This window comes from Pan paniscus, chromosome 21, assembly GCF_029289425.2.
Source record: "Pan paniscus chromosome 21, NHGRI_mPanPan1-v2.0_pri, whole genome shotgun sequence".
Classification (NCBI taxonomy): domain Eukaryota; kingdom Metazoa; phylum Chordata; class Mammalia; order Primates; family Hominidae; genus Pan; species Pan paniscus.
The window spans coordinates 25,939,602-25,956,372 of NC_073270.2; the positions used below are offsets into that span (position 1 = coordinate 25,939,602).

At 45.5% G+C, this 16,771-nt stretch overlaps 1 protein-coding gene across 3 annotated transcripts; it reads right to left on the reverse strand.

Moving 5' to 3' along the window:
• Positions 1-734: 734 nt before the first annotated feature.
• Positions 735-16,477, reverse strand: VSX1 (visual system homeobox 1). 3 transcript variants are annotated; one of them, XM_003829358.3, is made up of 5 exons: positions 15,973-16,477; positions 13,737-13,815; positions 13,125-13,248; positions 11,981-12,161; positions 735-6,298 (listed from the first exon to the last, which is right to left on the reverse strand). In XM_003829358.3, exons 1-5 carry the CDS (start codon positions 16,394-16,396, stop codon positions 6,201-6,203), a joined length of 906 nt encoding a protein of 301 aa, XP_003829406.1. In that variant the 5' UTR covers positions 16,397-16,477; the 3' UTR covers positions 735-6,200. The 3 variants fall into 3 exon arrangements, with proteins under 3 accessions (XP_003829406.1, XP_008952970.1, XP_003829404.1); XM_003829356.3 differs by lacking the exon at positions 735-6,298 and adding an exon at positions 7,808-10,842; XM_008954722.3 differs by lacking the exon at positions 11,981-12,161.
• Between the last annotated feature and the right edge of the window lie 294 nt (positions 16,478-16,771).

Here is a 16,771-nt window from a genome sequence, read left to right on the forward strand (position 1 = left end):
AACCTTTGTCTCCTTAGTAAATTAATCAACACAGATTGACTATGGCCAAGGCAGTGTGATAGTCCTGAACTCGGGGAATTCTGGATGAGGATATGAGAAATCTGTTCGCCCTCGCAAAGATACGTACTCCATCAAGACGGACTGGGTACAGGAAGTGTATAGATTAGATAGATAGATAGATAGATAGATAGATAGATAGATAGATAGATAGATAGATAGATTCCTTTAAAAGTCTGATAAATTGGGAAAACACAAATCCCTTGGTGGAAGAGAAATTCTGAGGAGGAGCCCCTGGCAGGTAGCAGGCAAATGGGTTAGAATTCAAGGCAGAAACTATAACTGAGGGATATAGTCAGGAACACCCTTTGTGGTTTTCTTTTCATATTAGTTTAACTAGAATTAACTTTATCCTGGACTTACGTGCAAGCAGGCATTGACGTTTTGGTAGATTTCCGGTCCAGTAGCGTCTGACAATGGCAGCCAGACCTGGGAAGTGGCTTGAGAGGGCAGCTGGGAGCACTGCGAAGGTGCTCTGGGGAAAGTGTCAGGTCTTTTGGCTGGGGACCAGGGAGAAGTAGAAGTAAAGTAAAGCCATTTTTGTCCAGCAAAAGTTTTTGTCTGGATGGAGGAATGATATAAATGCAGGCTAACTCTACATAGTGATAGAAACATGTTTATTAGGTATGTTTAAATTTTATGTATAATTATTAGAAAACTAAAAAGAGTATGTGATTTCCAAACCATTGGTGAAACAAATGGAAGAAAAGTTGGTCAATTTTAATAAAACAAAACAGGAAAGGGTGGAGTGGGGAAGGAACAAGCAAGGATGGCAAGTTGGGAAATATAAAATAAGATCAAGAGATATGTCCATATATCATATCAGTAATAACTGAATTAATTAAATTTTCCCATTAAATAGAAATTGTAGCATAGAGTAAAAAAGAAAATTTAGAAAAGAGGATGCAAGACATGGGGCATGGGATAGACACACATACACTACACACACACACCACACACACACAGACACACACCACACACACACACCACACACACACACACCACACACACAGACACACACCACACACACGCACACACCAAACACACACACCACACACACAGACACACCATATATACACCAGACACACGCACACACCACACATACACCACACACAGACACAGCATACACATGCACACCACACACACGCACACACCACACACAGACACACACCACACACACACACACCAAACACACCACACACACCACACACACGTGCGCACATACAAAGACACCACACACACCACACACGCACACACCACACGCCACACCACATAGACATCACACACATCACACACATGCACGCACACACATATCACACAACCACACACATGCACACACCACACCACATGCATAGACACCACACGCACACACCACACACACCATACACAGCACAAACACACCCTCACACCCCCCCACACCACACACACACCACACACACGTCATGCACATGCACACACCACACACAGGCATCACACCACACACACACCACACACACGCACACATCACGCACACACCACACACACCACACACAACCACACAGCACGCACACACACCACACACCACACACACCACACACACCCCTACACAACCACACCACACACACTCGCACACACACCACACACACTACACATAATGCACACACCACACACACGCACACATCACAAACACACGCCACACACATGCACACACACACCACACACATTCACACATAGACAACACACACACATCCCACACACCACATACACACAGCACACACACGTGGTCACAAATACCACACACACGCACCTGTACACACCACTAACACACACATGCACAAACACCACACACACATTACACATACCACACACACACTTCACACACACCACACATGTACTCACACATACCACACGTGCCCACACACACATACACCACACACACATGCACACACCACACACAGTCCCACACAACTACATTTGCACACAAACCACACACAGGCACACACCCACACACACGCACACACACACCACCACACATACACACGTGCACACACTGCACACATGCACACACATGCACACACACACCAAATACCACACATGCGCATGCTCACACACACATGCGTGCACATACACCACACAGACGTGCACACTTGTGAGCAAACATGCACACAAACACACTACAGATGCCCATGCGCACACCACACACACGTGTGCACACACACACCACACCACACACACACCAAACACATGCACACACCACACATATACCACAGGTGCACGCACACACCACATGCACACACACCACACACACGCACATGCGCACACACACATTTGGAGTTTTAGAAGGAGAGAAGGGGAGAGGAAATATTCAATGAATTAAAAGCTGCAACACTTCTAGAATTAATGAAAGACAATACTCAGGCTCAGGAAGTACACAAATTCCAGTCAAGCTAAATAAAAATGAAAGCGGCACCTCTACACATGGTTGTGAAACTGTCACAAACCAAAGATCAGCAGCAAGTCTTTAAAGAGCCAGAGAGTGAAGATAGATTACCTACACAGGAATGGCGTTTAGACTGACAGCTGACAGCTGAGTAAAATCTTTAAAGTATTTCAGGAAAATAATTGATAACTTTGAATAGTGTAGTTAGCGAAATCATCTTTCAAGAACAAGCACAAAATACATTTTCAGGCAAACAAAAACTATAGGCTTTTCACCCTATTACTTCAGGATTACTTCCAGAAGAAGGAAAATTATCCCCCAAATGAGGATAATAAGGGTGGTGTGCCTGCAATGGAGGGACAATGAGCAAGGAACTTGTTACACTTGTGGGTAAATCTAAAGAAACATTAGTGATATGAAATTACAGCAATAACGCCTGCATCATGGGGTTAAGAAAAAAAACAAGGTAAAAGAAAAATCCTGAACAAGAGTGTAGAAAGTAATTAAGAAATCAAAAGTAGCATCCTGTAATTCCTCGAATGTTCAGGACAGTTTTATATTTACATCAATATGCATGTCAGATTTTTTAGATTAACCACAAATAGAAGCAGAATATATACCTTCTAATCTAGTAGAGGGGGAAAAGGGGTAAGAAAACTGAGCAGTTTGAAAAATGAAAAAAAGGAGAAATAGATTTAAAAGAAAGGGTAAAAAACATTTGCAAATACACACAAAAAATAAATTTGTTAAAATAAAATTTAAATGTCAACAATTATAATTGATGTAAATGGAGTAAATTCTCTAGTTAAAGACAGAGATTTTTGGAATGGATTTTCAAAATCTCAACTATATACTCCGCAATAGACAAACCTAAACCTAAAACATATTTAGAAATGTTGATAGTAAAAGTATAGAAAACATTTACCAAATAAATATGAATTAAATATCAGACAAAATGCACAGTAAGACAAAACGCAAGAAAGTTAAAAGGGGAAACTTTGTATGATAAATGTTCACCAGGAAGATCTAGAAGTTCTTAACTTGCAGACAACTCCAAAAATATGAGCAAAAATTGATGGAAATACAAGGGGAAACTGAAAAATTGACCCTCATAGTATTTTCAGGCCATGTATAAGAAATCCCAAAATCATTTTTTTGATTGGGGCAGTGACTGTATTTCATCTAGATTCACAAAAGTGGCCATTTCACTGGATGCAAACTTTGTTTACAAAACTGAACTCGGTAAAACCAGTTTGTGTGTGCAGGAGGAATTTTAGGTCGTAATAATTCTTCCAGATTCTGTGATGCATTCAGTCATGGCTGGGGTTGTTGTCCCTGGCATCCTCTCCTGCTCCTGCTCCCAGTCTTGTGGGCTTGTGGGTAGGTGCCTTGACTTGGGAGAGGATGCAGGACTGAGGAGTGGGAGAGGGGATGGACAGAATACCCAGCAAGTGTTCCTTCTCCAGTCTGTCACGCCAAGGGCAACCAGGGCTAGGTGCCACCAGGATCTTCACGTTGCTGCGTAGAATGACTTCAGAGGTCTCCATCACAGAGGCAGAAGAGGAGAATTTATCACAAGAACTCCCCCGACTGGTCACGGGCTGCCTTGTGTGTGCTATGGACTTCTAGGAAGCCCTTCAGGGTCCACAGGTGGAAGTACCAGGCAGGGGTACCTAAGGCATCCACATCTCAAAGTCAGAGAAGCCCCAGGGCGGTGTTAAAAGAAAAATCTTAGGCAAACTAAATGTAACAGAGTTTAATTGAGTAAAGCATGATTTGTGAATTGGGCAGCCCTGAACCAGAATAGGTTCAGAGAGTCACCAATGCTGCCGCATGGCCAAAGAAGACTCATGAACAGAAAAAGCAAAGTGACACACAGAAAACGGAAGTGAGGTACGGAAACAGTTGGACTGGTTACAGCTTGGTGTTGTCTTATTTGAACACGGTTTGAACAGTTGGCCCCCTGTGATTGGCCAAAACTCAGTGATTGGTATGAGAGTAGGTTATAGCCTATTTACACATCCAGTTAGGTTATAGTTTACTATGTACAAAGAAACCTGTTGGCCAGACTTAAATATGTAAGGAGGCAGCTTTAGACTAAACTGAATTTAAGTGGGAAGCAAGACCAGTTGCTGTGGCAATGGCCGGAGTAAGAGATATTTGAGGAGATGTGATCTGTGGCAGAGAAGTGTCCCACGCAGGAATTTCTTGTAAGACTCATTGCATTACTTGGGAAAAGGAATGCCCCCCCCCAACCCCCTGCACACAGACACTCCTGTGCAATATTGGGCTTCACCTTAGTCATTGTTATGGAATCCCTGGCCCTCCAAGGGCTCCCTACATGGGACAGTAAAGGAGATCCCAGAATCTCCCCCACTTCCCAGTTTAGTTACTGCACAAAATTGACTGTGTTAAAGAGGGAAATAGAAAAGAGGCAGCCTGGTTGCTCGAAGGACAAAAAATTTCAGTTCTGCAGGAGGAATGAGTTTAAGTCCTGTATAACACGGTGACTATAGTTAATAACAATGTACTATATACTCAAAATCACTAAGGGGGTAGATTTTCAGTGTTCACACCACAAAAAAAACTGTATGTGAGGTAATGCTATGTTAATTAGCTGGATTTAGCCATTCCACAATCTATACACATTCCAAAACATTATGTCTTACACCATAAATATATGCAATTTTTGTCAATTAAAATTTAATTAATTCTTATAAAGAAAGAATGAAAAGGAGGAAGTACTTCTTCTTAGTAGGTGATCTTCAACAGAAGAAAGTGAAAAAAAGTCTTAAAATGTCAGTATGAGACAACAGATTCTGCAATGACAGGAAGGATGGGTAATAGACAATTATGTGAACAAACACATTTCAAAGCCCGGGTTGAGATCAGGGGTCAAAGAGGAGACGACCACAGCTGGTGACTTAGAGGGTCAGTAAGAGGAATCAGGGCAGAAAAGCACAGAAACTCCTCCATTTAAAATTTCAGGCTGCAAACTCACATGGGTGCCAAGCTGAGCACCCAGGCAGGCACAGGTCAGCCATGCTAGCCGAAGGGGATGCCCATGTGTCATTCATGATGGAAGGAGAGGAGAAGGGCAGCCAGCCTTGGGGGAACTCTTAAGTTGGAGTAGCTGGGGCAGTGGCTCACGCTGTAATCCTAGCAACATAGGAGACTGAGGTGGGAGGATCACTTCAGCCCAGGAGTTAGAGGTTGCGGTGAGCTATGATTGTGCCACTGCACTCCAGCCTGGAGACAGAGTGAGACCCTGCCCTAACACTCAGTGTCTTTTTTTTTTTCTTCAAGGCATTTTGGGTTGAGGAAGTCCAGAAAAGTCAGAACAATGCCCTGGTATGGACAGTTCCCTTTCAACAGATAATCTTGCGTAGAAGCAGTTCCGAGTGATAGACAAAGCCTCTTAATAAGGAGGGGAGTTTCTGTAAGAGCAGCTTTCTGCACCTGTCACTAGGACCTAGCTGTCATGACTGCAGGTTTATTCTCATCAGCTGGTAATAGATACGGGAAAGAACACACTGAACTTGGGAGACCAATGCTTTCAACTCCTTGGTTGTTGAATTCCTTGCACATGGGGTGGCCTGCAGGGGGCAAGTCTGGTAGCAGTGATCATCAAGGATGACACAGGAAAATCGGCATGCTTCCTGAGGCAGAACAATGCTACCTGAGCACTTCTCCAGAGGGGCAGACTTTAGCAGCATTACAGGGTTCAGCTGAAGGTCATCAGGCACCACCACGGGGTCTGGGGAGCCTGTGTGTCTCCTGCAAAGTCCAGTGAACGGCAGCCTCCAGGAGCAGAAGTTTGCACTGGAAAACAGGGAGAGTATTTCACAACAACTCTTGCATATATGTAGATAGAAAGATAGAGGGGAAGGTGGGACTGAGAGAGAGCGAGAGACTGTGGCTTAGTGAACTTAGCTGAAACAGATGCACACAATTGTGACCTTAAAATGGTTGTTTTAAGCCACAGTTTGGGGGTAATTGAAGGATCTTCTAAACCAAAACATCTGAAAGCTTTATAGTTTTGCCTTTCACACATCCCACACACACACCATGTCTTTAATCCACCTGGAAGTGTTTTCCTGTAAGGTGTGAAGTACAGGTCCAATTGTATGTTTTCCCATATGGACAGATGTCCCAGTAACTTACCAAAAAGCCAGCCCTCCCCCGGTGTCAGCCGCACCCACTTTCTGTCCACACGTGTGTGTGCTGCCTGCTCCTATTCCTGCTGCATGGGTCCATTTGTCCCCCCAGGCCAATACTATCCTGCTGTGATGATCACAGTCTTATCAAAGCACTGACCTGGGACAGACTCAGCCATCACCTCGTTCTTTAAGGGTGTTTTCCCGATCCTTGGCTCTGAGTTTCTCATCCATTTGACAATCGGCTTAGCAGGTTCACTTCATTTCTCTGCAGCCCAATGTCTCACCCTCTGAGAATGCAAAGAGATAATGAATTTGAACATGATTCATTGACCACAGAAAACAATTGTGTTTTCATATATTGTTTTTATACGATTAAACCTAAGGAAAAAGCATTATTTGTTATATCTTGTTCTTCTATCATTTCTGAAAATATCACCTTAATTCATGAATGTCCTCAAGTCCTGAGGTGCTGCCTCCTGCTGCTACAGGGCCAAGAGTGTTACACTGGTTCCTATTAAGAATGTTTCCAAATTCGCCTTACTAAAACTGTAATTTTTTGAAATCTCCTTTTGGATTTTAACAGCCACATTTCAGCTGGCAAACAATTTTGAACACTGGAAACAATTCAGTCCTGCTGTCAGTCTGTAGCCAGATTCCAATCTGACGTGCTGGGGGATTTGAGTGAGGGTTGAGAGGACCACGTGTAAAATCCTGCTGGCCTCTCCATCCTCAGATTGGCACTGTGAGAACCACGCAGGAGTCACTGGCAAGATGTGAACTCTTTATCCTGAAAAATTTTCATATGATATTTTTAAAAGCGTTTTTGTCTCATGTGAATTTAACCCTATATTGAGAAAGCGGTGTTAATATTTTAATAATATTAATATTAAAAAATATTTTATTTTTACATACTAATTTTACAAAACTTAGAACATATTTAAAAATTCAAAGTATCCATTTGTCCATGATCTGAAAAATGTTATGAATATTTTTTAAAATTTTCGTCTATTTTTTCGTCTTTATGCACGTTTCTTGTTTTCTCTCTTAATATCACACACGCACTACTTTACCTCCTGCATAGGGATGACCTATTGGTTGGCTGGTTACCAGTCATTCCCCTTTCTTTCTTCTTTGTTGAAAGGGGCCAAATTACATTAGTTAATGGGCAAAAAGAGCGGGGGCTGGCCACGACGTAGCCCCAGAGGTGAATTTTGATTGGACTAAACCAAACAAGGAATTCTGCCCACCTGGCTGGTGATGATTGGCTTAGGCCTGAGCGTGACATGCAGTGCTGACCAATGAGGAGTGAGAGAGGGTCTGCTAGCAGGTGGGGGTTTACTCCTTGATGAAATGTGGCCATAGGTAATCTCCACTGTGATGTCTGGACTTCAGGAACCTCCAGTGACCTTGCAGGGACAAGCTTGAGTCCTGGATTCCTGATGATGTTCGTGAGCGGCTCAAAGTCCTCGTCTCCAGACTCTAGTCACACAGGACAGCGGTGGTCCTCTGTGGGCGGTGGCCAGTTGAGCTCCTGGTCCTTGCACAGCCAGGGAGAGAGCAGCCCGATGACACACCGAGCCCTGCTCTTAGGGCGACGTTTTGCTGTGTTCGTAGAGTTCTTCTTGAGTTGTTGTTGCAGACCATTCCAACAAGCTATTATTCCATGATTTATTTTGTTTGTCCCATATTGTAAAAAAATGATAATGATAAACTTTCTCGTTTGATTTTTGATATTAATAGAGATGCCAATAATTACAGTAATAATAGTTAATATTTAATTTGCTCCTTCCTCAGTTACACCAGAAAGTGAGCCAAGTATATTACTCATGTCATCTCATTTAATCTTCAGAAAAATGAGTGTTCTGCTGTCATCCCCATTTTACAGTTGAAAAACCAAGAGATCAGAAAGGTAGTGAAACTCATCCAAGGTCACATGGCTAGAGGTGGCAAAGCCGCCTCAAAGACTCTGCTCTTATATATGTACATATAAACACGTGTATGTATGTATACATTATAAAATATTAACCTGCCATATTGAAGAGAGTTCCTTATGTTAAGAAAGCATCGTTCCATTTTTACTTCAGTGCTTCTAGCCCCTTTCTCTCGTGCCACTTCCTATTTTCTCCTTTTCCTTTGTAATATTACATAGAGATTTGTCCACTACTTGTATATTTTGTATGCAGAACCAGTTGTTAAGGTTATTCATTTCATTTTCATTCTGCTTTACATATTTGTTTATTTCTATCTTTTTTCTTTTTTAGGGTTTTTTTTACTCAGCAAAATTTTGTCAGCATCATTCCACATTAATAAATAAGCCTTACTGTTACAATTTTAGTGGCTGCCCGTATTGTCTAAGTGTGATGTATGTAAGTTGCACAGCTTACTGGTTCCCTCTCCCAAACTCAATCCTGGATAAGCTAAGGAAGAGGGATGGAGGCAACAACCGAGGAGTAAACATGAGGAAATGTGTTGAGAACCAACCCTCTGGGAGGCAGAACCTGTGTGGCTACAGAGCCTGGAGCCAGGGCTGCTGTCTCTAAACAGGAAAGACAGAAGAACTTCTAGAGTTCATGCCAACTGCTCATTATGGGTGCAGTCTCAGGCCTCAGTTATGATATCTATTAGCCAGAATTAATACAAGAACATAGGGCTTATCATTTTCTGTTGCTACAGAAAGGAACTGGTGATGTTTAATTTTCCCAAGAGTATGGAACTAGCATAGGATGAGAAAAATAGGCCAAAGGGAGAGAGCTTCTGTTTTCTCACCTGCAGAGATGGGAGCACCAAGCCTAGTCTGACAGATCACTGGGCCAGTTCCCAGAGAAAGCCCTCACAATGAGCAGTTCCACACTTTCCTTGTACTGCCCTTCCTTCTTCAGGAAGCACCATATTTTCCCATCAACTAGAAGGTATCTTTCTGGCCTCTGAACTCCAAAGAGTGAATCAGACACAGCTGCTGCCCCAGAGGAGTTGACAAAGCAACACATGGTAAGAGCTGCAGCCTGAAGAATAAAACGTGTCACATGTCCCCAGATTGAGAAGTGGTGAAGGGAGAGCCTGGCTGGGTTCAGAGATAGTGGAGATGTACAAGTGTGTAATAGAGGAGTGCCTTGAAAAGTAAACACACCACAAAATGTTTATTTTTAAAGAATAAATAAATGGCAAAGGAAACGCAGGAAAGGAAAGATTTACAAAATCCAAGTCACTAAAGTGCTTTCAATCACAAATTTTGAAAGACCAAAAGCCTGGTCTGACCTAAAAACACTGTTTCCAGCTATCCAACAATTGTTTAAATATGATCCCATGCTATTTTTAAAGGAAATGCAGAAACGACTAGAGTATGGGTTTTTTTGAATTCCAATATGCATAGCCTATCAAGTGACACTCAAGAAAACACAAAACTACTCCCTAACAAGAAAATTGAAATATCCAAGGCCAAGTTCAAGGTAAAGACAATATAATTCATTCATGTGTCTGTATGGAGTCTTCACTATAATGATATCAGATTCTTCTGGATATTAAACAATTTTATATTTCCTAATTGAGAATGAGGACATCAGACCTAACCTATTCATCTATACAGTACATTGAACCACACATCTCAAATGATGCCCAGCAGTGAAATCATTTTTGAACTTCGGATCCTCCCTGCTCAAGCTACAAAAGAGAATCAAAAGTTTTGCACCAAGTTAACTGGTTAAAGTGCCATTAAGGAACCGTTTCCATTCTAGAATGAAATAGAATTTTCCCTAGGTCACTCATCTGTCCTCTTAAAGCAAGTGGCATTGCATTTTATCTTGACATTGTCAGAAGAAAATCAAACTGAGAGTATATGTCTTGGACCATTTTTGTCTTTTGGAAAATGCCAGTGAGGAATATGCACATTTTCAGCCTTTGACAGTGGGACCTGTGGGTCTCATATGGCTCCCACCTTCCCTGGCTGGGGCCCCTCCAGTGCCGTGGAGTTGGAGCCTCCTTGAGCACCAGCCCCAGGGTGCACTTTCTTGGTCTCCTGCCGGGCAGAGCTGGAGAGGTCAATAGCCACATCTTCCAAGCCATTCTCAGGGCTCACTTTATCTGAGCCTCTCTGTGATCCTGACTCACTCTGGCTAGAACCTTCTTTGAAGTGGTCAGAGCCCCAGAGTCCTGCCAACTTATCTTCACTTCCTGGCTTCCTTATCATCCCCATGGATTTTTTATGCATCCCTTGTAAAAAAAAAAAAAAAAAAAAAGGAAAAAATAAAAATAAAAATTGAAATTCAGCAATGAAGTAAATTTCCTTCTTATTGTTCTCTAAATCCCACTAGAATTGTCCTTGTCAGTGCCTATCTCTGGGGCCTACAGGAGAGGCAGGTAGGTAACTCCCACCTTAGGGGTTTAAAGCAGGTGCCTGACCCCGGGTCACATCCAGCAAAGGTGTTTTGGATGACACAGTGATTGGCATTGGGCCCACTTTCCCCTAGGCTGCGGTCTCGCAGATGCCAGTAAGTGCCCTCCCCCACCTGTTCGTGCAATTTCAGATGAGCCAGTTTGGGTCACTGCCTACAATGCTCCCTCTAGTGTTTCAGTCCTTGAGAGCAAAGTCAAGACATATCTATGATTGGAACCTCCAGTGCCCAGGATAGGGCTGCTTGGTAGCTGTTCAAAAACTGTTCGCTGAGCAAAAAACTTCCTCCATCTAAACCTAAAATGCCACCATGATCCTCCTAACTAATTACCCCGTGCCCAGAGGTACTCATCTGTGACTCATTCCCACAATCTGTGATCCCTGCCTGTTGGTTTCTGGCGACAGCAAACAGGGCAACAAGGGTGGAGCATCCTGAGAGTGCTGGGCCTCAGCAGCGGAGACTCTTTGAGCACCAAAAATCTAAGGGACAGAAAAGCCACTCGGCAGGTTGTTCATGGCAGAACCAAGCCCGGGGCCAGCCCTCCTGACTCAGATGGAGGGGCTCACTGTCCCCAGGGGTCGCTGCTCAGCACTGCCCTGTTTCCTATTACCAAGTGCCCTAAATTGTATGGTTTCTAAAAATTCTAACAGCATTCAACACTTGGATGCTGTTAATGCAATGATGTCATTTCGCCCTTAAATCCCAAATACATATTTAGCATGCATAGCCCGGTGAGACTTCCACACAGCCTAGACAGTCTCTGTGAAAAATGAGGCAACCATCCAGTTGCTGCAAGCTTTGTTATTAATTTAAAATAATAAGAACGGTTCTGGACCTGAATCTCAGTAAACTGACGTTGCTTTGCTTTGGAAATGGCTGCCTCGGTGGGGACACCCTGGGATTCCCCCACCTCCTACAACACCTCGAGCCGTGCGATCCCGGGGGCCCTTCCTTACCCAGGAGCCAGGGCGCGCAGGAGCCCAGCAGGCCGCCCTCGGCGGAGTTGAGCACGGAGTCTGGCAGCGGGATGCAGTGGCGCACCATAGCCCCGTACAGCCCGTACTCGGCCATCACGCTGCTGCCGCCCCAGCGCTTCTCCCGCTTGCGCCATTTGGCCCTGCGGTTTTGAAACCAGACCTGGTTGGAGGCAGGAGAAGCAGAAGGCACACAGAAGAGACAGTGAAGAGGGGCGCCTGGAGGAGCGGAGGCGGCGTCCCAGGGCTCGGAGCTTCTCTCCCGAGCATGATCCCATGCTATTTCTGAAGGAAATAGCTCCCGGGGGCCAACCAGCCGCCCTCAGGGAGAGCGCCCAGGAGCCCCCAGCAGCGCCCACGTGCGGTCCGGACTCACCGGCATTCAACGCAGTAGGGACACTTGTGACCACGTCCACTGAAGTTTCCATAGAGTCAGGAATGAAAAAAACTAAAGAACCAAACTCCCTTTTCCCACATTGTGTGAAGAGGTAACTACAGTGTTTCCTGCTTTTTCTCATTAATTGGAAAGAGTTCACTGGGGCACTGGCTCCTTCCGAGCTTAGGCTATTGGGTTGCTGGTGATATTTCTCATTAAAAACATTATGTTAATAAAGGACTATTATGAAATACGGTTTAGCTGTTAAAAAAAGAGTTAGTGACATATCTTCTGATAAAACCAAGAGGAAAATTCTATGTATGCATGTGAGTGTGTGTATATATGCATGTAGATATGTATATGCACATACATATTCAGGGGCAGATAATATACTCCACAAAGTGGAGAAAGGTCTCCTCAGGCATTTGTGCTGATTTCTTTCAGGGTTTGAGATGGAGAGGTAGTCTCTTTTTTTTTTTTTTTCATTGACATATCTTTATAGTTTCTAGTTGCAGCACACATTATCATGTGATTTTAAAGAATGATTTGATACTAAATAATAATAAAACGAAAAAAGGCATGAGGGTCATAGGGGCAAGCTCTTGTGGTGCCTTCAGCTAAGGGACCCTCAGTTTCTATGCAAAGGGAGCATGTTGGCTATAGAGAAGGGACTGCTGATTGGCTCACTGAATGTGGGAATGACACGTTCTCTGTGGTATCTTTGGAGCGGAGAAAAGGGACCCCAGACACCTGTATCCGGTCTTCAGGGAGCTCAGTTTTCACAGCCAGCATTTCTCGGGCATACACATCAGGGTAGTGGGCCTCGCTGAACGCCTTCTCCAACTCTTCCAGCTGGTGAGCAGTGAAAACTGTCCTGCAAGGACCCCAAAACACACACATGGGCACATGTCCCCTGGGGACAGCAGCCTCCCTGGCCTTAAGGACCACCGTGCCTGCTTCCTCTGCTGTCCAGACCCTAGAAGCCACTTCTTGATAATGGAACACCCCACCTCTGAATGATTAGCTGATGTAAAGTCCAGAAGTTTGATTCAAATGAAAACAGTTCTTTAGCTCTTTCTTAATGAATTCCATCAGCTCATTCTGACAAAATCCATTTGACAGATCCACAAAATTGTCTTTAAAATGCTCCCAAAAAAATGCTAGCAAGATTGTAGCATTTTCCCAGCCTCCTAGGAACTGCAGAATTATCTTCCCAAATGGCTTCTGCGCCCTTCCCATTGCCAACCAGGAAACCACTGGGCCTGCTATCATGCCGGGCCATAAATTCTCAGATGCAGATGCCATAAACCTTGGGCTGTGTCCCGAGGAAAGGCAGGCAGAGGGGACTGCCTGGCCCTATACCTGTGCCGCCGCTTCTTCCTCTTGCCCAAGGTGGGGGATGCCTTTAGGTCATTCCTGTCTTCAGACTGGCTGTCCTCATCTGATGGCACAGAAAGAAGAAGAGGACTTTAAGGGTGATCATATCCCCTCTATTTCCTGGATTTTAATGTGAGGATTGAAGTTATGAACCTCTTGGGTACTTAAGTAGTTTACAGTATGAGCTAGCATTTTTAGTGCCTACTAGATCCCAGGCTCTGTGCTTAACACTGTCCATACATTATCTCAAGTATTCTTAATATAATAATAAAACACCAAAATGGCTGCTATTATTATCATCCTATTTTTACAGATGAGGAAACTGAGGCACCGAATGGTTAAGTAATTTGCCCAAAATCACACAGGTAGTAAATGGTGAAGTTGAGAATTCAAATCCCAGATTATCTGAAGCCAAAACTACTCAGCCACTGATTGCACTTTCTATCCCCACACTGCTTCCAAACACATCCACCCCTATGCCCCCAGCCTCATCATCTTAACCTCTACACCAACATTTCCCAAAGGAAGTCTGGGGCTTGTGACATCAGAACCCTCGTCAGAACTGCACCCCTTCCCTGATGCACCAAATCAGAATCTCTGGAGGTGGGATCTAGGAGGCTCATTCTTGACAAGTGTGCTCAGATGATGTGTAGTTGCCCTTGAAAATTTGAGAACCACTCCACTGTGCTTTACCTTTTTATACCCAATACATCAAAAAGTCTAGATGGAAAAGAAGGTTAGAAGACCAAACTATTGTGAGATTCATTGCTAGAAGGCATAATTGCCTCAAAATATCTTTAAAATGAATAAAGGCAAAAATAACTAAATAATGCTAGTTTTACTCGTCCATCAATTAGTTCACCAGAAACCTGGCTTGGATTAAAACATTCTGTATTGGGCTGTCCAACCTGATGAGACATGAGACACATAAGGTTATTAAGCACATGAAATGTGGCCAGTAAGATCAAGACATGCTGTAAACATAAATCACTTAATGGAGTTAGAAGACTTAGTGCTCCTAAAAAGTAAAATATTTTTGTATTGATTATGTGTAAAATGATAATATTTGCTATCATTGTTGGGTTAAAATATAGTATTTAGATTCATTTCACTTTTAATGTGACTGTGAGAAATTTCCATCAAACATGCAATCACATTTCATTTTTCTTGGACAGCTCTGCTCCAGAATTTCAGAAATGCTGGCAGAGTTGGATTTAGCTGCCTTTGGTTTTGTAAGAAAGAACCCATCCCATGAAAACAGTTTTTGCATTTTTAGTGACACTAATAGGGAGTTTCATTTTATCTTACGTAGAAGCTCATGAAATAAAGTCCTTTTAGAGTGGAGCAAAAACGTGCCTGCCTATTTATCTGACATGCTTCCTTTTAGTATCAGAAGACCCAGTCTACTCTTTTTGCCTTGGCTGCCTGGATGCTCAGCTCTAGATTCTACCACATACCATCCTTTCTTGTGTAATTCTTTCTTTTCTCTCCCACACCCAAAACCACTCGTTTCCTTAGCCCTTGTCCTTTATAGAATTTCATTGCTTCCTTCTCTTTCCCCGCGACCTGTCTGGATTTCTTTGGGGAAATGGGTAGGCCGGGAACACATCTCTAGGCGTAACCACAATGAATCCCCAAGGTTGCTTCTTTCTCCTGCACAGGGGACTGGGAGGACGCTGCGCCGGCAGAGAAGCGCGGTACCCGGGACTCTCTTTTCAGCACCCCGAGGGGCGGACAGTTCCAGGGCTCGAGGCCCCGTACTCTTCAAGGACCCGTCAATCATTCGATCATTTCCGCCCGCGTTTCCACCTGGTACCTTGTTCGGTGCTGCTGGTGACCACCACAGGCCCGGGCCTTCCCGACCCACGCAGCTGCCAGAGGCGGAGACTGGCGCCTGGCGCTGGGGGGAAAAAAGGCCCTCTGGAGATGGCTGTTGAAGACCCCAGGGTCTCATCAAAAGGTTCCACCCGGAACCAGGTGGTGGCGGTCTCACATCGCTGAGGGAACAGGACCCCGGATGAGAGGCAGGGATTTGGGATGCAGCAAGGGGCAGGCGGCGCAGCTCCGCGAATGCCCCTCCCGCGACGGGGCCTCGCTCTGGGCTCCCCGCCTATATCTGGGCCGCTGGGGCCAGGGGTGCGGTGGGGCGATGGTCTGTGACCCCTGCGCGGCTCAGAGCCTAGGGGACAGGGGCAGGAGCGGAAAGCGCGGGCCTGATTACCGGACGTGGAGACGCTCTCGCTGCACTTCTGGCGGCCGAGCGCAGGCGGCGGACGGCTGGGAGCCAGCGGGGCAGCGGGCTCGGGGCCCCTGGGCGGCAGGAACGGCACGTCCGCTAGGAGCAGGCAGGGCGCTCGAGCGGCCGCCGGCGGCTGCGTGCCGAAGCCACAGAGGAGGCCGAGTCCCAGCGGTAGGGCCCCACGCGCCAGGCTGGAGCCGTCAAGCCCCGGGCCCGGGCACGGCGCGACCGCCGGACCCTCGCAGCCAGATCCCTGTCCTGGGCCAGCGGGCGCCGGCAGCTCGGCCTCCAAGCCCAGCAGGTCCGTGATGGCGAAGCCCCGGGGGCGCGAGCCCCTAGGGGAACCGCCAGGCACCAGGGCCCTGCTGCTAGTGCGCCCGTCGGAAAGCGAGTCCCGGCCGGTCATGGTTCCTTAGCAAGCAAGGCGCGAGCCTCTCTGGATCCCGTTTGCGGAGGGCCCAGCTTAGAGGAAGCTTTATAGGATTGGGCTGCCGGTCGGGCGCGGGAGGCCTGAAGGGCTCCAATCAGCTGGGCGCGGGCGCGTCGCCGTTCCGGACCCCGCGAGATGGGGACGCCACCAGTTCCCCTCCCCTCGGTTACCGCCCACCCAGCTGCAGTCCCCTCAGTCACCTCCTTCTCCTCCTCTCTTCTGTCCAGCCCACCCCACCCCACCCCCATTCTAGGAGGGAGGGGAGGAAAGAAGGTAAGGGACAATGACTCCGCTGTCTACCTGTCCCTCTAAAAGTCGCAAGTTCTACATCCTGGCGTGGTCTTCTCCTTC